Source organism: Oncorhynchus clarkii, chromosome 23, assembly GCF_045791955.1.
Source record: "Oncorhynchus clarkii lewisi isolate Uvic-CL-2024 chromosome 23, UVic_Ocla_1.0, whole genome shotgun sequence".
Classification (NCBI taxonomy): Eukaryota; Metazoa; Chordata; class Actinopteri; order Salmoniformes; family Salmonidae; genus Oncorhynchus; species Oncorhynchus clarkii.
Genome location: NC_092169.1, coordinates 41,657,951 through 41,678,990, shown reverse-complemented (window position 1 = coordinate 41,678,990; position 21,040 = coordinate 41,657,951). Strand labels below are relative to the sequence as shown.

Here is a 21,040-nt window from a genome sequence, read left to right as displayed (position 1 = left end):
ATATCTAAAAATATACACAGTCAAATGACATATGCTGTGTATATCAGAGCTCTGATAGGTTGAATTACGTCCCCCGGAAGTTGTCATAATTACTGTGCCAGTCTATGGAAGGGGGTGAGAACCATTAGCCTCCTAGGTTTTGTTTTGAAGTCAATGTACCAAGAGGAGGATCAAAGCTAACTGTCCTCCAGCTACACCATGGTGCTACCTTACCGAGTGCTGCTTAGGCTGCTGTAGACCTTCATTGCAAAACAGTGTGTTTTTATAAATAATTTGGTGACATGAATATATTTAGCATAGTTATATCTAAAAAGGATAACTTTTTTAAACGTTTTATTATTTTGATTTTTATGAAATTCACTGAGGATGATGGTCCTCCCCTTCCTCCTCTGAGGAGCCACCACTGGTAGGGATGGCGGGCGTCTCACAGATGAGGGCAACAACCTCTTCCTTGAGAGTCTGAAAGCTGGGCCCGCATCGACAAAGCGTCTCATGTGACCAGTAAAATTTGATTTGAGAGATCCTTGAGGAAAACCTGCTCTAGAGCGCTCAAGACCTAAGACTGGGGCGAACAGGACAACGACCCTTCCAACAGGACAATGACCCTAAGCACACAGCCAAGACAATGCAGGGGTGGCTTCGGAACACCTGCCGCCCCATCATTATTATATTGTATGATTCAGTGCAAAACGCCTATCACATTATTCAAAATTGGTTAAAAAAAATAAAATACGGTTATGCATGCCAACATAATAAGCAAGAAACAAGAGTAGGCAAAGTGATCATGTCAGTGAAAAATTATATCAAACATTTTACCATTGCAACATTTGATTCACCGTGGTTGTTTGAAGCGCCTATACATTTCACAGCTGGTGATGCCTCTTCGCGATTGGTTATTCCCCATAATTTGCAACATGTCAATTAGTGTCATCGCTACCTTTCCTTTCCTCAAACTCGTGAGATAAACTTTTATGAGTGAATTTTACTCAGTGCCTTATCATCATCCTAAAACTTCCTCTGCGCTGGGAGTTTCTTTGTTGTTGTTGTCTTAAAACTGGTTTTAACAGGATTCCTAGGACCTTATCTGTGACACTTTCTAGATACGGGCCCTGGTCTCTCCTCCACTCTAGCAAGATGCACACAGTAGTACACACCACCACACTCACTGCCACTTGCATGCCCTCCATGAAACCAAAGGCTCTTTTAAGAGCCACCTAGTATATTAAAATATTTGTGTGTGAGGAAAGGATGAGGGAGGGGGCTGTCAAAACTGTTAACCACTTAAATGTAACTAAATGTAATTAAATGTAATCTACTTAATCCCCAAAAGTAATTTATCATGAGAGGGCCATAAACAATAACTAGTAATGCTGCATACTCAAAAAAAAGTTAAAATCTCACCTTTTATGGTACTTTTTATTTTTTATTGCTGAGTTGTAGTCACTTTTGAGGACACAAGCTCAAGTACACAGTACAAATATTATACAAATTGTAACGGCTGTCAGCTCCTGACTGACGGGCGGCTCTGGCAGCTCAGGACAGACGGGCGAATCTGGCAGCTCAGGACAGACGGGAGGCTCTGGCAGCTCAGGACAGACGGGCGGCTCTGGCAGCTCAGGACAGACGGGAGACTCTGGCAGCGCTGGACAGGCGGGAGAAGCTGTAGGGAGGAGATGGAGAGACAGCCTGGTGCGGGGGGCTGCCACCTAAGTATGATTCTCAATCAGAGACAACTAACGACACCTGCCTCTGATTGAGAACCATACCAGGCCAAACGCAAACACAACATAGAAAAGGGAACATAGAGAATACACCCAACTCACGCCCTGACCATACTAAAACAAAGACAAATCAAAGGAACTAAGGTCAGAACGTGACACAAATATGAAATATTTTAAATGATGTATTCTTCTATTCAACAAAACTGTATTAATTAGGCTTGATGCTTTCTAGATATAGTATAATCAAATTAAAAAGCGACTAACAATAAGATTTCACCTTCATTAACTGTAAAATACATATTTGTATGTTTAGTGTTAGAGAAAATGTATATGTATAAAATTTATATTTTCTTATTTTCTAAAGGTCTTTCTTGATCAAAATGTCTGCCCCCATCGCTGTGAACGTCTTCGAGTTCTAGCTTACCTTCTTCAACTTGTTAGGAAAGCACCCGTCATCTCATATTAATCTTTTCCGACTATGACAAACAAAGTGTTTTAGATGAATGGCTATAAATCGATCTCTGAATGCAGGGGCGCAACTTTCACAGGGGATAGGTGAGGACATGACCCCCCACATTTTGAGATTGCATTTTTTTCCCACTAGTTTTATCATTGCACTGTGATATAAAAGAGTGGCACTAGTGTGCTTTTGGACCATGCTGATACCTCAAAGCGTTTCAGCTGGCTGGATTTAGGACCAGGCAGACAGACATGCGAACAGAGGCAACTGTTGTCTGTGTGTGTTGTGCTTTTTCTCTGAGTTTTATTAAAAGCAACCAGAGAATTGATGTAGCTGGCGAGGTAACTGCTGTTTGACTTGACAGAAAAAAATATGTATTCCCAGTGATAAGCTAGTAGTGTAACTGACATATAATGTTAGCTAATGCTTCATCCCCTCTCGACTGAAGTGAATGAACTAGCAATCTAACATTAGCTAGCTAGTAGTTACCACAGCCAGTTCAGCTCTAGCCTCTAGCTATCTGTCAGCTAGCAGTGTCTAACAGCTGCTGTGTGTATAGAAATGTTTTGTAGCCTTTGTTTTGTCCCATTTCAACAGAAGTACATTTACTTTGCTAGTTTTTGTAGCTACCATAAGAACTATCCAAAAGTTGGCTAACATTAGCTAGCTAGTTCACTAACTTTAGGTATAACATTTTTTTGGCTTCAATCATACTAGACCTGAATCAAATTATGAAACCAGCGGCCAACGATTGAAACCAATATTCTGACATTTTGTAACATGGCAATGTGAGTTTTTATTAGAGTCAGTATAGCAATGTAACATTTTTTATCTGTCAGTTTCCATAGGTAATTCCCTATTTTTCACATGGACACTGTATCAATAGCTCTACAGGCTTCACTGTCATGCTGCACGGTCAGTACAAAACACTATTGGATGGTGACAGGTGTTCCAGCAGGGTCAGACAGCCAGGGAAGATCAGGCTATGGAGCGCAGGTGAATTCTGCAGTATATTAAAACAATCAGTGAATAGATACAGAGTTCCATCTTGAGTTGATGGGTAGGCTTCAGTCTGAGATCTGAGAATAATGGTCATTTCAATTATTGAACCATTGATTTTATTCTTAGATAATACTTTTCATTGGTAATTATTTGCCATGCCTCATGTGAGCAGGATCAGATGGTGACTGTTCTCAGCAGGATCAAAAATGTAATGCTCTGATCCAGTGAAAGCATCATAAAATATTGGATTACTTCTTGTCCCTTGCTCAAATAGCTGACAGTTGTGTCTGTCCCGAACTCACTGGCGCGGGAAACTCTGAGGGCCCAGAATATTTTATACAATGTTTCAAATTTGCAAGCACAAGTTTCTGGGCGACACAGTTGATAGTTGATACAATGTTTCAAGTGTGTTGCAGACAAAACATGTGTAGCCAATGTAATTTATAGGATAAGTATTTTGCTCAAAAAAATTTATTGAACACACACAACAATGGTGTATAGGTACTTTGGAAAAAAAGACAATAATGCAATTTTTATATAAACAGAAAAAAGCTGACAGAAACAGAAAATACCCAGATTTATAGGTACAAAATAAATAATACAAAATAAGATATACAGAACAAGGACAGGAAAACTGATATTACCTCCCACATCCACCCCTCATAGGATATGTATTTTTATCAGGATGGCAGCCTGCAGGCTGCAACATTTTTATGTGTTGTAGGCATTTTTACCTAGTTGCCAATAGCAATAAAAGTTACTTATAGATTGGAATAATTTTCATTTAGATTTATATAGAATGTAGATTAACCACAGACATGATTTTGAGATACAAAGACTATTATAAATTACATGTAACTGTTCCACTAAAATGTGCAAATAAAAATCATAACTGGTACGCAGATTGGTAGAAATGGTAAGATAAATTGTTGCTCCAAATATAAAAGGTTGCCAATTGCTGGTGTAGCCTATTACTGGCAACTTCAGGAGCTTAATGGCAGAATCTGCAAAGGCCAGCATCAGCGGGAGAATAAGGGTCGAGAACAGGTATTTTTCTTCTGGTTAGGATATATTGATCTCTGGCTCATTCTTGAGTCATTTGTGTGTCTAAATTATTTAATCAAACAGCATGCTTAAAGCATCAGAAAAGGTCAGCACATATAGTTAATTTTAATAAAACACAGCAGGTGTTTCTATATATGGAAAAATACACGTTTAAAAATATAAACCAGTCGATTCTGAGGGAGGACCACCAGACTCCCTGCCAGGTTATGTCCCTCCCACTTCTAAAACCAAAGTTGCGCTCCTGTCTGAATGTGCTACCGTGATAAAACCACTCTCTCCTGCTGCTCTACGATGTTTGCATGCATGTCCTTTGTCAGTAGCTGTAACGTAGGGTTCAGTCAGGAGAAGATGGACAGTTGGAACAGCAAATTAAATGGTAGGAGGTTCAAGTGGTTTCAGATTTCACATCCGTCACACAGGCTCAGAATATATACTCTGTGTCCATGGGAACCAGGGCTATCCATTTTTATGTACAGTGTCCACAAATCGATTTCTATATGAAAATATCGATCGGAACTGGTACCAAAACCGCGCAGGATGTGTGACTGTATGTAAGTACCTACCTTTTGACTGTATCATTACTTGTTGTAACAACAACACAACATTATATGCCCAGTCATAGTAGCCCACTGATTCAAAGGATAAAGACAGAAAAGATCACTACATTCACTAGTCACCATGCATACTCTAATTTCTCTATCATGCCACCCAATTTGACCCCTATCACACCTCACAGTCATACCACACCATCATATCTCATTCCAGAGTTGGGTTAGAGACCTATTGTACTGGAAATAGGATCAGGGTTGCACTTTTTGGACACCCTTGTATCTCTCCTGTGGCCATGAAGGAACCTTCACGTGTAGCCATTCCTGCACTGTCTGCGTATCCAGAACCTGAACACTATGACCCTCTTACAGTGGCTTACGAAGGTATTCACCCCCCTTGGCATTTTTCCTATTTTGTCACCTTACAACCTGGAATTAACATGGATTTGGGGGATTTGTGTATTTTGATTTACACAACCAATTTGAAAATTAAAATATTATTTATTGTGAAACAAACAAGAAGACAAAAAAAAAAGAACTTGAGCTTGCATAACTATTGACCCCCCCACCCCCCCACCCCCCTTCCCCCCACTTTGCTATGAAGCAAATATGCACACACCACTTTTCCATTTTTTTTTAAATAAAAAATTGAAACGTGTTCTTTTTTTCATTTCACTTCACCAATTTGGACTATTTTGTGTATGTCCATTACATGATATCCAAATAAAAATCTATTTAAATTACAGGTTGTAATGCAACAAAATAGGAAAAACCCCAAGGGGGATGAATACTTTTGCAAGGCACTGTATCTATGTCGCTACTGTGGCAGCCTGGAGAAAGCAACGTGAGGGGAGAGAAATTAGGTTTCTTCAGTGCACTCAATGTAAAATGTGCTACCTGACGCAAGGGGGCAGTAGATACTAAAACCAGCTCGTGATGGTGGTTCAGCGTGACGACAGAGCAGAAGAGAGCTCACATCATAATGCAAGCCACTATTTATAGGGATTATATATGTGTGTCTCTTCATTGGCCTGGGCTATTGTTTGCATTCAGGACCAGGTTGATTTTATTGCTCTCAGTTTGTCAGTGTCAGAGTAGCCACTCATTTCTGTCATGTGTGTGGTATTGAAAAATATTCAGTTAATGTCTGCTATAATGTAAATGACATAGAATTGCTAAAAGGCCAATTTTGTCTTTCCCAGACCCGGCTAAATAATGTTCCCCATGAGTGAAAATCCAAAAAAATTGTCTGCTCAACTGTATGCCAGTACACATATGCATTTATAGATGCATACAATGCTATATTGTAAAGGGGATTTTTTTCACTCCCCTGGCAGCACCCCCAACAGCTGTCTGTGTCTGTCTAAACGCAGCCAAAGAGACTTTTGATATAACCCACGCATACACACGTTTAGTCGTCCTTCAAATAGTTTATCCTGATCCAATGCACAAACAACAATTGCAGACTACAAATACAGGGATACAGCAATTATAGAGCAAAAAAGTAGGATTTTCCTATCTTCATCAGCCTAACTCACCTCATCTGGTTTGTGTCTTTTCAACCTCATAGCAATTGAGCTTCCCTGAGGTTACAGTGCTTTCAGAAAGTATTCAGACCCCTTGACTTTTTCCACATTTTGTGGAAAAAGCCTCCTCAGCCTTATTCTAAAATTGATTGAATAGTTTTTTTACTGATCAATTTACATACAGGATATGTCATAATGACAAAGCAAAAAATGGTTTTGACAGTTTTGCTAATTTATATAAAAAACATTTAAAAAAAACATTTAAATAAGTATTCAGACCCTTTACTTAGTACTTTTTTGAAGCACCTTCGACAGAAATTACAACCTCGAGACTTCTTGGTTATGACGCTATAAGCTTGGCACACCTGTGTTTGGGGAGTTTCTGCCATTCTTCTCTGCAGATCCGCTCAAGCTCTGTCATGTTGGATGGGGAGCGTTGCTACACAGCTACAGTATTTTCAGGTCTCTCCAGAGATGTTTGATCGAGTTCAAGTCCAGGCTCTGAATGGGCCACTCAATAGCATTCAGAGACTTCTCCCGAAGTCACTCCTGTGTTCTCCTGGCTGTGTGCTTAGGGTCGTTGTCCTGGCTGTGTGCTTAGGGTCGTTGTCCTGTTGGAAGGTGAACCTTCGCCCCAGTCTGAGGTCCTGACTGCCCTGGAGTAGTTTTTCATCAAGGATCTCTGTACTTTGTCAATCTTTGCCTCGATCCTAACTAGTCTCCCTGTCCCTGAAAATCATCCCCACAGGATGATGCTCCAACCACCATGCTTCAGTGTAGGTATGGTGGCAGGTTTCCTCCAGATGTGAAGCTTGGCATTCAGGCCAAATAATTTAATCTTGGTTTCATCATGTGCCGTTTACTGAGGAGTGACTTCCATCTGGCCACTCTACCATAAAGGCCTAATTGGTGGAGTGCTGCAGAGATGATTGTCCTTCTGGACGGTTCTCCCATCTTCCCAGAGGAACTCTAGAGCTCTGTCAGATTGACCATTGGTTTTCTTGGTCACATCCCTGACCAAGGCCCTTCTCTCCCCCTATTGCTCAGTTTGGCCGGGCGGCCAGCTCTAGGAAGAGTCTTGGCGTTTCCAAACTTCTTCCATTTAAGAATGATGGAGGTCACTGTGTTCTTGGGGACCTTCAATTCTGGCAAAAGGTTTTGGTACCCTTCCCAAGATCTGTGCCGCAACACAATCCCGTCTCGGAGCTCTATGGACAATTCACTCGACCTCATGTCCGATCAATTGAATTTACCACAGGTGGACTCCAATCAAGTTGTAGAAACATCTCAAGGATGATCAATGTAAACAGGATATATAGTTGAAGTTTACATACATCTTAGCCAAATACATTTAAACTCAGCTTTTCACAATTCCTGACATTTAATCCTAGTAAAAAAATTCCCTGTCTTAGGTCAGTTAGGATCACCACTGTAATGATCTTCGTCTTCGTCTTCATCGGATGAGGAGTAGGAAGGATCGGACCAAAACGCAGCGTGGTAAGTGTCCATGATTATTTATTATAGAAAACGAAAATACAAAATAACAAAGTGAATGTAAGAAATTAAAATCGAAACAGTCCTGAAAGGTGAAAACACAAAACAGAAAACAAGGCTACCTAAGTATGGGAAAAGGCTACCTAAGTACAACGATAGACAGCTCCCTCTGATTGAGAACCATACCAGGCCAAACACATAGAAAAGAAAACGTAGAAAAACAACGTAGAATACCCACCCCAACTCACGCCCCGGCCAAACCAAAATAGAGACATAAAAAAGGAACTAAGGTCAGGGCGTGACAACCACTTTATTTTCAGAATGTGAAATGTCAGAGTAATAGTAGAGAGAATGATTTATTTCAGCATTTATTTTTTTCATCACATTCCCAGTGGGTCAGAAGTTTACATACAATCAATTAGTATTTGGTAGCAATGCCTTTAAAATGTTTAACTTGGGTCAAACGTTTTGGGTAGCCTTCCACAAGCTTACCACAATAAGTTGGGTGAATTTTGGCCCATTCCTCCTGACAGAGCTGATGTAACTGAGTCAGGTTTGTAGGCCTCCTTGCTCGCACACGCTTTTTCAGTCCTGCCCACAAATTTTCTATGGGATTGAGGTCAGGGCTTTGTGATGGCAACTCAAATACCTTGACGTTGTTGTCCTTAAACCATTTTGCCACAACTTTGGAAGTTTGCTTGGAGTCATTGTCCATTTGGAAGACCCATTTGCGACCAAGCTTTAACTTTCTGACTGATGTCTTGAGATGTTGTTCAATATATCCACATAATTTTCCACCCTCATGATGCCATCTATTTTGTGAAGTGCACCCGTCCCTCCTGCAGCAAAGCACCCCCACAACATGATGCTGCCACTACTGTGCGTCACGGTTGGGATAGTGTTCTTTGGCTTGCAAGTCTCCCCCTTTCCCCTCTAAACATAATGATGGTCATTATGGCCAAACAGTTCTATTTTTGTTTCATCAGACCAGAGGACATTTCTCCAAAAAGTACTTTCTTTGTCCCCATGTGCAGTTGCAAACCTTAGTATGGCTTTTTTTATGGCAGTTTTGGATTAGTGGCTTCTTGTTTACTGACAGATTAAACAGCATGATCATTACACAGGTGTACCTTGTGTTGGGGACAATAAAAGGCACACAACACAATGCCACAAGTGTCTCAAGTTTTAAGGGAGTGTGCAATTGGCATGCTGATTGCAGGAATGTCCACCAGAGCTGTTGCCGGATAATTTCTTATTAATTTCTCTACCATAAGCCTCATCCATTGTCATTTTAGAGATTTTGGCAGTACATACCACGTGTATGGCGTTGTGTGGACGAGCAGTTTGCTGATGTCATTATTGTAAACAGAGTGCCCCGTGGTGGCGGTGGGGATATTGTATGGGCAGGCATAAGCTACGGACAACGAACACAATTGCATTTTGTTGATGGCAATTTGAACGCACAAAAATACATGACGAAATAGGGAGGCCCATTGTGAGGCCCATTTTTTTTAAAGGTATTTGTGACCAACAGATACATATCTGCAATCCAAGTCACATGAAATCCATAGATTAGGCCCTGATACATTTATTTTAATTGTCTGATTTCCTCATATGGACTATAACTCAGTAAAATCTATGAAATTGTTTGTATGTGCATGTATATTTTTGCATGTGGCAAATATATTTAAAATTAATGTTAAATCTTCCAGTCCATTGTCATGATCCAAATGCAGAAGCATCTCAACATATGATTTCTTTAACAAGCTGAATGTAGACCTATTGTGTCATTAATGGATGACATGTAGACCTATTGTGTAACTAATGGATGACCTGTAGACCTATCGTCTCATTAATTCATGGCATGTAGATCTATTGTCTCTTTAATTTACGGCACATAGACCTATTGTCTCAATAATGGTGAGACAGGTGGTCGCCCCCAGGTGGTGAAGGTAGGAAACAACATCTCCACCCCGCTGATCCTCAACACTGGGGCTCCAGGGTGCGTTCTCAGCCCTCTCCTGTACTCCCTGTTCACCCATGACTGCGTTGCCATGCACGCTTCCAACTCAATCATCAAGTTTGCAGACGATACTACAGTGGTAGGCCTGATTACCAACAACGACGAGACGGCCTACAGGGAGGAGGTGATGGCCCTCGGACTATGGTGTCAGGAAAATAACCTCTCACTCCTCGTCAACAAAACAAAGGAGATGATTGTGAACTACAGGAAACAGCAGAGGGAGCAATAAATAGGCCATAGGAGCGAATAATTACAATTTAGCAGATTAACACTGGAGTGATCAATGATCAGATGATAATTTGCAAGTAGAGATACTGGTGTGCAAAAGAGCAGAAAATTAAATAAATAAAAACAGTATGGGGATGAGGTAGGTAAATTGGGTGGGCTATTTACAGATGGACTATGTACAGCTGCAGCGATCATCTGGTAACCATGTGCATGTGACCAATAAAATTTGATTTGATTTGATAATGGATAACATGTAGACCTTTTGTCTCACTAATGGATGACTCAAATCAAATCAAATGTTCTTTGTCATACGCTCCAAATACAACAGACCTTACCATGAGATGCTTACTTATTAGCTCTAAACCAATAATAATTCAATAAATATAATTAATAAAATATTTACTAAACAAACTAAAGTAGATAAACTCAAATCAATCAAACAGTAACAAGAAATGTACATAACAGTAACGAGGCTATATACCGGGGGTAAAGGTACTGAGTCAATGTGCGGGGGAACAGATTAGTGGAGGTAATTTATAAAGAGGGGGAGGGCAGTGGGGGAGGGGGGGATCAATGTAAATAGTCCGGGTGGCCATTTGATTAGTTGTTCAGCAGTCTTATGGCTTGGGGGTAGAAACTGTTAAGGAGCCTTTTGATCCTAGACTTGGCGTTCCGGTACTGCTTGCCGTGCAGTAGCAGAGAGGATAGTCAATGACTTGGGTGACTGGAGCCTTTGACAATTTTTGGGGCCTTCCTCCAACACCGCCTAGTATATGGGTCCTGGATGTCAGGAAGCTTGTCCCCGGTGATGTACTGGGCCCTACACACTACCCTCTGTAGCGCCTTACGGTCAGATGCCGAGCAGTTGCCATACCAGTCGGTGATGCAACCGGTCAGCATATTCTTGATGGTGCAGCTGTAGAACCTTTTGCGGATCTGGGGACCCATGCCAAAATCTTTTCAGTCTCCTGAGGGGGAAAAGGTGTTGTCGTGCCCTCTTCACAACTGTCTTGGTGTGTTTGGACTATGATAGTTTGTTGGAATGTGGACACCAAGGAACTTGAAATTTTCGACCCACTCCACTTCAGTCCCGTCGATGTTAATGTTCGGCCCACCTTTTCTTATAGTCCATGATCATCTCATTTGTCTTGCTTACGTTGAGAGAGAAGCTGTTGTCCTTGCACCACACAGCCAGATCTCTGACCTCCTCCCTATAGGCTGCCTCAGTGTTGTTTCGCTATCAAACAATGATGGTGTTGGAGTCGTGTTTGACCACGCAGTCGTGGGTGAACAGGGAGTACAGGAGGGGACTAAGCAGGCACCCCTGACAGGTCCCAGTGTTGAGGATCAGCATGGCAGATATGTTGTTGTCTACCCTTGGGGGCAGCCCGTCAGGAAGTCCAGGATCCAGTTGCAAAGGGAGTTGTTTAGTCCCTTGGTCCATAGCTTAGTGATGAGCTTTGTGAGCACCATGGTGTTGAACGCTGAGCTGTAGTCATTGAACAGCATTCTCACATAGGTGTTCCTTATGTCCAGGTGGGAAAGGGCATTGTGGAGTGGGATTGAGATTGCATCATCTCTGGATCTGTTGGGGCTGTATGTGAATTGGAGTGGGTCTAGGGTTTCTTGCATGATGGTGTTGATGTGAGTCATGACCAGTCTTTCAAAGCACTTCATGGCTATCGATGTGAGTGCTACGGGGCTGTAATCATTTAGGCATGTTACCTTCTCTTTCTTGGCCACAGGGACTATGATGGTCATTTTGAAACATGTAGGTATTACAGACTCGGCAAAGGAGAGGTTGCTAATGTCAGTGAAGACTCTTGCCAGTTGGTCCGCGCATGCTTTGAGTACACGTCCTGGTAATCCATCTGGCCCCGCAGCTTTGTAAATGTTGATGGTCTTGCTCACATTGGCTACGAAGAGCGTGATCACACAGTCGGCCGGAACAGCTGGTGCTCTCATGCATGCGTCAGTGTTTGTTGTCTCGTAGCAAGCATAAATGCATTTAGCTCATCTGGTAGGCTTATGTCACTAGGCAGCTCGCGGCTGTGTTTCCCTTTGTAGTCCGTGATAGTTTTCAAGCCCTGCCACATCCGATGAGCGTCGGAGACTGTGTAGTAGGATTCAATCTTAGTCCTGTATTGACGCTTTGCATGTTTGATGGTTTGTCTGAGGGCATGGTGGGATTTCTAGTAAGCTTTCGAATTAGTGTCCCTCACCTTGAAAGCGGCAGCTCTAACCTTTATTTCGGTGCGGATATTGCATGTAATCCAAGGCTACTGGTTGTGAAATGTACCTACGGTCACTGTGCACTTATTGATGAAGCAGTGACTGAGGTGGTATACTCCTCAATGCCATTGGATAAATCCTGGATAAATCCCGGAACATATTTCAGTCTGTGCTAGCAAAACAGTCCTGCAGCATAGCATCCGCATCATCTGACCACTTCCGTATTAAGCAAGTCACTGGTACTTCCTAATTTAGGTTTTGCTTGTAAGCAGGAATCAGGAGGATAGAATAATGGTCAGATTTTCCAAATGGAGGGCGAGGAAGAGTTTTGTATACATCCCAGTGTGTTGAGTAAAGGTGGTCTAGAGTTGTTTTGTCCTCTGGTTGAACATGTGACACGCTGATAGAATTGTGGTGGTAAATAGACGGCTACGAATAATATAGATGAGAACTCTCTTGGTAGATAATGTGGTCGACAGCTTATCATGAGGTATTCTACCTCAGGCGAACAATACCTTGAGACTTCTTCAATATTAGATATTGTGCACCAGCAGTTATTGACAAATATATACACACACCCACCACTTGTCTCACCAGACGTAGCTGCTCTGTCCTGCCGAAACATGGAGAAGCCAACCAGCTCTATATTATTTGTGTCATCGTTCAGCCAAGTCTCGGTGAAACATAAGATATTACAGTTTTTACTGTCCCTTTGGTAGGATAGTCATAATCATAGATCGTCCAGTTACAAGGCACCCCACCCTCTGCCTCCTTTTTCTCTGTCTGTCTTTTCTTCATGCTGATGATGGGGATTTCGGCCTTGTGTCGACAAAGCAGTATGTCTTTGTGTCGGACTCATTAAAGAAAACATCTTTGTCCAGTTTGAGGTGAGTAAATCGCTGTTCTGATGTCCAGAAGCTATTTTTGGCCATAAGAGACGATAGCAGCAACATTATGTACAAAATGAGTTGCAAACAATGTGAAAAAAACAAACAAAATAGCACAGTTGGTTAGGAGCCCGTAAAATGGCAGCCCTCCCCTCCGGTACCATTATTACCTTAATGGACCTATTGTCTCATTAATGGGCGACATGTTGGCCGAAATCAGAGATGCTAAATATAAAAAGTCTGATGCTTCTAAACCATATATCCCAATCTGACTGTGTAGGTGCCTCGTATTTATCAGCCTCAGCAAGAAAAAATAAGCTTGACAATTTTCTGGGATTAACGATCTGTGCTGTATTTGGCAGACAAAAAGCTAACACAATAAATTAGATTATACAATACACTTAGATTATACAGCTATTCTAGCCTGTCTATGCTTAGAGAATGTCCTTACCAATGATCTGTATAGCAGTTATAATTTAAACTTGAGGTTTATTTGGTAAGAAACACAGATTGGCTGTATTTTTAGGTCGAACTGTATGTGAAGTGTGTGGACTTGATGGAGAGGAGCATCTCTGGCAACACAGAGTGTGAATACCAGCGTTTTACACAAGTTCCACCTCAGCCCCTTATGCTGCTAACTGCATAAATAAAACGTGAACTGACTTGTTCTAGTATTTTCTCTATGAAACAGGTTCCCATAGGGACAGATAGACAACATAACATAACACAGAATACGAAATAAGCCACAACACCGCTCCCTATAAAGATGACCAACTTTCTTTTTATTGAAAAATATAGCTGGTATTTCAAAAGAGGAGGACGTGTGAGGGAGGTAAATACACTGAACGAAAACATAAACACAAAATGTAAAGTGTTGGTCCCATGTTTCATGAGCTGAAACAAAAGATCCCAGAAATGTTCCATACGCACAAAATTTCCCTCAATTTTGTGCACAAATTTGTTAACATCCCTGTTAGTGGCATTTCTCATTTGACAAGATAATCCATTCACCTGACAGGGGTGGCATATCAAGAAGCGGATTAAACAGCCTGATCAATACACAGATGCACCTTGTGCTGGGGAAAATTAAAGGCCACTGAAATGTGCACATAACACAATGCCACATATGTCTCAAGTTTTGAGGAAGCATGCAATTAGCATGCTGACTGCAGGAATGTTCACCAGAGCTGTTGCCAGATAATTTAATGTTACTTTGTTTACCATAAGACATCTCCAATGTTGTTTTAGAGAATTGGGCAGTATGTCCAACCGGCCTCACAACCGCATACGGCGTTGTGTAGGCGAGCGGTTTGCTGATGTCAACGTTGTGAACAGAGTTCCCCATGGTGGTGGTGGGGTTATGGTATGGGCAGGCATAAGCTACAGTTGAATTCATTTCATTTTAAATCGATGGAAATTTTTATGTACAGCGATACTGTGACGGCCCATACTGAGGCCCGTTTTTTTTTAAAGGTATCTTTGACCTTCGCAGTCATGAAATCCATAGATTAGTGCCTAATGAATTTATTTCAACTGACTGATTTCCTCATGAACTATAACTCAGCGAAATCTTTGAAATTGTTGCATGTTACATTTATATTTTTGTTCAGTATATATATATATATACACACAGTAGAATGAGAAAGAAAAAGAAAAGTAGCACATACCTGGCATAAAAACTAGCCACAGAGTAGAAAAAAAATGAAACACTCTCCAGCTGAACCTTTAAGCCAGTTCTTTTTCACAATCCCTTCCCCGTGTATGACTCTTTTCTCCCCCTCATACATGCCCCCATCCCCATCCCCATCATGGATGGCACCATTAGTATTTATCTACTTCACTTCAGTAGCAAATAAAATGGAGGTTCACAGGTATGAGTGTTATGATAGAAAATTAAAAGGTTCTTTATAAAGTGTCCCAGCATTGGTGAAGAACAGCTAAGTGATTGCAACAGTTTAACCCACGTTCCATAGACATATTCTACAACAATGGAACAAACAACTGAGTTTAAAACAATAAGAACATAACAAAGAAATCCTAAATTTGGCCCATTTACAAATGAACAGCGTGAGAGGCCTGAGATTTAAGTTCCCTGTACTGCTGTAGCCCGTAAATGTTTCCTTCAGACATCAAGACTCAATATGACATGTCAGAGGATGATTACAATCATACTTGGCACATTTCCACCTGGTAATTTTAATCTCTGAACCGATCTCTCTTTAATACAGACATGTACACATGGAACTTACATAGCATGAACATTTGGCTGAGTGATGTCACATCCTGCCTGGCATTAGGTTCCTCCCCTGACCTAATACCGTTGGATAATGTGTTCCCCCCTCCAAACAACCAACCAACACCATAACAGGGAACAAAAACAGTGATCCCCAGTGTCACATATGGCACAAATGTAATGTTCTTTCACTCAAGCATAAAGTCAATAGATTATGACAACTGGGAACTCTGAGGAAAAAACTAGGTCAAATCACAACATCAGTGATCTTCCGGTCAGAAAATAAAGTCAGTTTTAGAAAGATGCCCAAGTTTCCGACTTGGATGACTGTTCAAAATGATTTTCCCAATCAGACTTAGTTCAGAGATTCCCAGTTGTTTGGGCCCTGGTCAAAAGTAGTGCGCTATATAGGGAATAGGGTGCCATTTGGGATGCAAATACTGTCGGAGGAATCTAAAGGGAAAGGGAACAGGCGCGCCTGTCTTTTCCTTTCCCAAACATATGACTCATGAATGGATGAGTCGTTGGTTTGGTTACCGATCGATCAGCCAACTAAGTTCATGAATGACAGGGTGGAGGGAAGCCAGAGGGTGTGCTGATTCAATCTGCTCCTACAGTATGTTTATGAATGAGGGGGAAGCCAGAGGGTGTGCTGATTCAATCTGCTCCTACAGTATGTTTATGAATGAGAGGGTGGAGGGAAGCCAGAGGGTGTGCTGATTTAATCTACTCCTACAGTATGTTTATGAATGAGAGGGTGGGGGGAAGCCAGAGGGTGTGCTGATTCAATCTGCTCCTACAGTATTTTTATGAATGAGAGGGTGGGGGGAAGCCAGAGGGTGTGCTGATTCAATCTGCTCCTACAGTATGTTTATGAATGAGAGGGAAGCCAGAGGGTGTGCTGATTTAATCTGCTCCTACAGTATGTTTATGAATGAGAGGGTGGGGGGAAGCCAGAGGGTGTGCTGAATCAATCTGCTCCTACAGTATGTTTATGAATGAGAGGGTGGAGGGAAGCCAGAGGGTGTGCTGATTTAATCTACTCCTACAGTATGTTTATGAATGAGAGGGTGGGGGGAAGCCAGAGGGTGTGCTGATTCAATCTGCTCTTACAGTATGTTTATGAATGAGAGGGAAGCCAGAGGGTGTGCTGATTCAATCTGCTCCTACAGTATGTTTATGAATGAGAGGGTGGGGGGAAGCCAGAGGGTGTGCTGATTCAATCTGCTCCTACAGTATGTTTATGAATGAGAGGGAAGCCAGAGGGTGTGCTGATTCAATCTGCTCCTACAGTATGTTTATGAATGAGAGGGTGGGGGGAAGCCAGAGGGTGTGCTGATTCAATCTGCTCCTACAGTATGTTTATGAATGAGAGGGTGGGGGGAAGCCAGAGGGTGTGCTGATTCAATCTGCTCCTACAGTATGTTTATGAATGAGAGGGTGGGGGGAAGCCAGAGGGTGTGCTGATTCAATCTGCTCCTACAGTATGTTTATGAATGAGAGGGAAGCCAGAGGGTGTGCTGATTCAATCTGCTCCTACAGTATGTTTATGAATGAGAGGGAAGCCAGAGGGTGCGCTGATTCAATCTGCTCCTACAGTATGTTTATGAATGAGAGGGAAGCCAGAGGGTGTGCTGATTCAATCTGCTCCTACAGTATGTTTATGAATGCGAGGGAAACCAGAGGGTGTGCTGATTCAATCTGCTCCTACAGTATGTTTATGAATGAGAGGGAAGCCAGAGGGTGTGCTGATTCAAACTGCTCCTACAGTATGTTTATGAATGCGAGGGAAGCCAGAGGGTGTGCTTATTCAATCTGCTCCTACAGTAGCCAGGTCTGCGTGGCAGAATGGCGAGAGGAGGGTAATATTGTCACTTATAACTAGTGTTCACCTATTACTGATACCCTCCTCCCTTCAAACTCCTCTCTTTCTCTTGATCCTACAAGCCTGGGGTGTGTACGGGGGAAGAGATGACCACATAGATATGACAGTCTACTTTACGGTCACTTCTCTTGTTCACAACCACCATCTCTGCTCCTGTGAGTTATGTATTTGTTTTCATCGGTTTCTAAACATTTGTACATAAAAGCACTACTGGTCATGAAAGCTTCTACAAAAAGGCCATTTATTTTCAAAATTTTCTTTTTTTTGCTTTTAATAATAAGTCAAGTTAATTTAAAACATTTACATGGAAACAAAACAAAGATTTGTTGTGTACAATAGTTAGTGTTTTAGGGAGTGAGCTGTTGCTACACCTTGGCAGTGCTTGCAGGGGATATATGACTGAGTCCATTGATCTAAGCTAAAGTGCCATGGACTCACAGCCAAACCCAAACCTAGCCTAATCAACTCCAAAGCTAAGGCTTAAGCTGGCTCACTGAGTAGGCTAGTACGTTAGGCTTTAGAACAACTAAAGATCACCAAAATCCAACCTTTAACTAAATTCCTCCAATCACCATGGTGACTTAAAACAGTGCACAATATGATCGACCCCTTATTAGAAGAAGTTATTAGATAACAAACGAAACAAGCTAACTGATCATTTAGGACTTCAGAGTGTGTTGGCTGTATAGAGTATGTCTAGTGAAGAGTACAATAAAGCAGACTAATGGTTGGAATAATGAACAACCAAGTTGTGCCATTGATTAAGAACCTGAAGACCAACTTATCAATTCTGTATGTAGTAAACATAGGAGAAGCCACCTTTATTTACCCTTTGAACATTAACAAAACCAATATTTTAACTGCATCTCACCTCACTCAACACACACATACACATACAATCCAGTCAATGCCCCAAAGAATGCTGGGATACATTTCACTTCCTTTCTCCAAAGCAGTGTGGGAAATATACAGTTCAGGCCGTGACCTCACATGACTCTACACCCCACGCATTACACCTCCACCTGGGTGATCAACAGTTCATGCTTCGACCTCTGTGACCTCTGTCAATCTCCATATGTCCGCTTTCAAAGAATGTGACAATCAGTGTCATGACCGCTGGTTGGTTTTCCCTTACCTAATAATGTGCAATAAGGAATATGCTAGTACTGTAAACAGGACTGTAGCTATGGTAACCATGAAGGGAAATCCTCTGAATGGAAAGACAATGGTGGCGTGGGTGGGATATGGTTAATGTTGAATATGAGTGGATATAAGGGTTGATCCCCTTATAAGGAGAAACACACTTTAATGAAATATTGGAACTGTGGGATTAGATCATCATAATGACAGATCATAGTTCTACAAAAAAGAATCCCTCAAACCAATAACTGGTGTCTCAGAGTTACAGTGTGTGTGTGTGTGTGTGTGTGTGTGTGTGTGTGTGTGTGTGTGTGTGTGTGTGTGTGAGTGTGAGTGAGAGAGTTAGTGGTCGACACGGAATTCTGTAATGGGCTGGAGAAATGGACTCATGGGACAGGCATTTTCGTTTCCATTAACAGTTGGACACACACACACAGGAGTAAATAAGGTTAAATAACAGATGGTGTATGGGTATTCCTGATCCAGGAGGTATAGCAGAACAGGATTTCCCCGTATAGAAGTTCTCAGGATAGATCCATATGTGGGGATTTTTCCAGTCTTTATCGTGCTCCCAACTCCTCCCAGACTTATTATAGCATTAAACTCATGAAAAATAATTGTCTCCTTCGGGGACCTCACAAACAACGTTCTGGTGTCCTTATTAACCACGTTCTGTGGTGGTGACATTACAGCGCTGTTCTGTTTTACACCCTGATCTCATCATCATCCTCGTCCATGAAGGAGAAGTCTTTATCGTCCTCCCCTCCAGCCCCCCGAGAGCTGTACTTGGCGCTGTCCGTGTCCCCCTCCTGCAGGTAGTGGAGTGGTTTCTCCTCAAGAGCGGCAGAGCCGGAGGAGGACACGGAGCAGCTGTCCAGGTGGCTGTGGGGGTGGTAGTTCCTGCGAGGGGTGTAGAGGGGGTCGGCCATGACCTTCGGCTGAGGATAGGTGCGTGGGGGCCTGACTGGAGCCTGTAGATCCACCTGGTCCTCGATCTCATCCTCCGTGGTGGGAGGGCTAAAGGGGGGTGACCCGCGGCCCTCACTGCCCTTCCCCTCCTCGTACCCCAGGTCGTCTTCCTCCCAGCCCTTCTTTTCCATGACGCTGAGGATGTCCCCCAGCATGGAGGGTCCCAGGTCAATGTGAAATGACATGATGGACTCCGCGTGCTTCATCCCACCACCCCGATGATGTGATGGGGGCAGGTCAGTCAGTTCTCCAAAGTTACGCTCGTCAAACTCCAGATCCAGCATCGCCATGGCCGAGGCACCGTTGACTGGTTTGCTGATTCCATCGACCTCGGGCAGCTTCTTCAGAGGGCTGGAGGAGACGCTCTTGGGCATCTGCTGACCACCGCCCATCCTGACCACGTCCTCGTCATTGAGGTAGGGCAGGGAGATGGCGTTCTTCACAAAGTTTGGCGAGCCACCGGGGGGCGCCAACGAGTTGCTCTTGTACATGTCACCGCGGTTCACCGACTGGGAGCGCTTGCTGCTCCTGAAGGTTCGGGACAGCAGGCCTGGTTTGGGTCCAGGGGAACTCTGCTGGACCTCTGGAACCTGTTCTTTAGGGGGCTCCCCAGACCGGGTACTTAGGAAAGAGGTGTCACCGAATGCGTCCCCGCCACGACCCACATGCATGGTGTGTCTGAAGTCCCCCAGAGGGGCGCTGATCATCTCCGCAGTCAGGTCGGCCCGGGAGCGACGCTTGGACTGGTTCGAGGTTAGCTGCTTGAGAATAGGCATGGTGATGTCTGATGAAGTCTGATTTAATACGCAACAAGACCAGAAACACCTGATTGGTGCTGAGAGTTATGTGATGGTTGTGTCTTTCTCACATTTAATTGTAAACTGTGTTGTCAAGGCAAGGTTTGAACCAGGTCTCTAGAGTACCCAGCCATTGTGGTCCTTCAAACAGCTACGGTGAGTTCTGGTCCAGATAATCCACAAATCAACCTAAGGGAAAAACAGAAGAGAGGACACATTAAAATCACATTGCAAGAACCATGCAAACCAACTCAGATCCTCAAAGTTGGCATGGAAATTAACTATAACACAGAGTAGCTTTGTAATGTTATTCCTTCAGAGAATAAGCACATGACACATGACAGTAAACAATCTATTTCCAATAGCTGCTGGCTGCGTCTGCGGCCAGAATCAAGACAACTTTCTTCTTCTATGCCGCTCTGCCTCAAATGTGGAAACTTTTGTTGCCAGGCCGAGGCTTTGAAATTAAACCTCCAGTTGAGTGGTTCCAAACTCTAGGGGGACAAAAGGTAGGTATTCTGGAATGAAGTAGAGGGGGTGGGGGGACTTAAGTTCTTTCTCACTTAACTGGAACTCTAACCTTTCTCTGCCTGAACTAAAAGTACTTTTTAAAAACAGGGGAAACGCACGTTTCAAGTCATCGGAACACATTTTTCATGCAAATACGTGGCTTTAATAGAACTTCCAAGTTCCCATAAGTGCTGAAATATTGTTTAAAAGCGGCAGCCGGAATATTAATCAGTTGGGCTTTTCAATTTTTAGGAGACGTCTGTTATCTGGGGTCCCTGCTTCCACTACAGTACTCTGTTCTACTGCCGCAGCTCTGCAAT

At 42.7% G+C, this 21,040-nt stretch overlaps 1 protein-coding gene across 1 annotated transcript in view; it reads right to left on the bottom strand.

The window, feature by feature from the left end:
* Positions 1–17,557: 17,557 nt before the first annotated feature.
* LOC139381827 (cdc42 effector protein 4-like) overlaps positions 17,558–21,040 on the bottom strand; it is a 41,592-nt gene continuing 38,109 nt past the window's right edge. Inside the window, exon 2 of the mRNA XM_071125630.1 lies at positions 17,558–20,399. Within this exon, the coding sequence (XP_070981731.1) occupies positions 19,149–20,189 (1,041 nt within the window). The 5' untranslated portion in view covers positions 20,190–20,399 and the 3' untranslated portion in view covers positions 17,558–19,148. The remainder of the gene's footprint in view (positions 20,400–21,040) is intronic.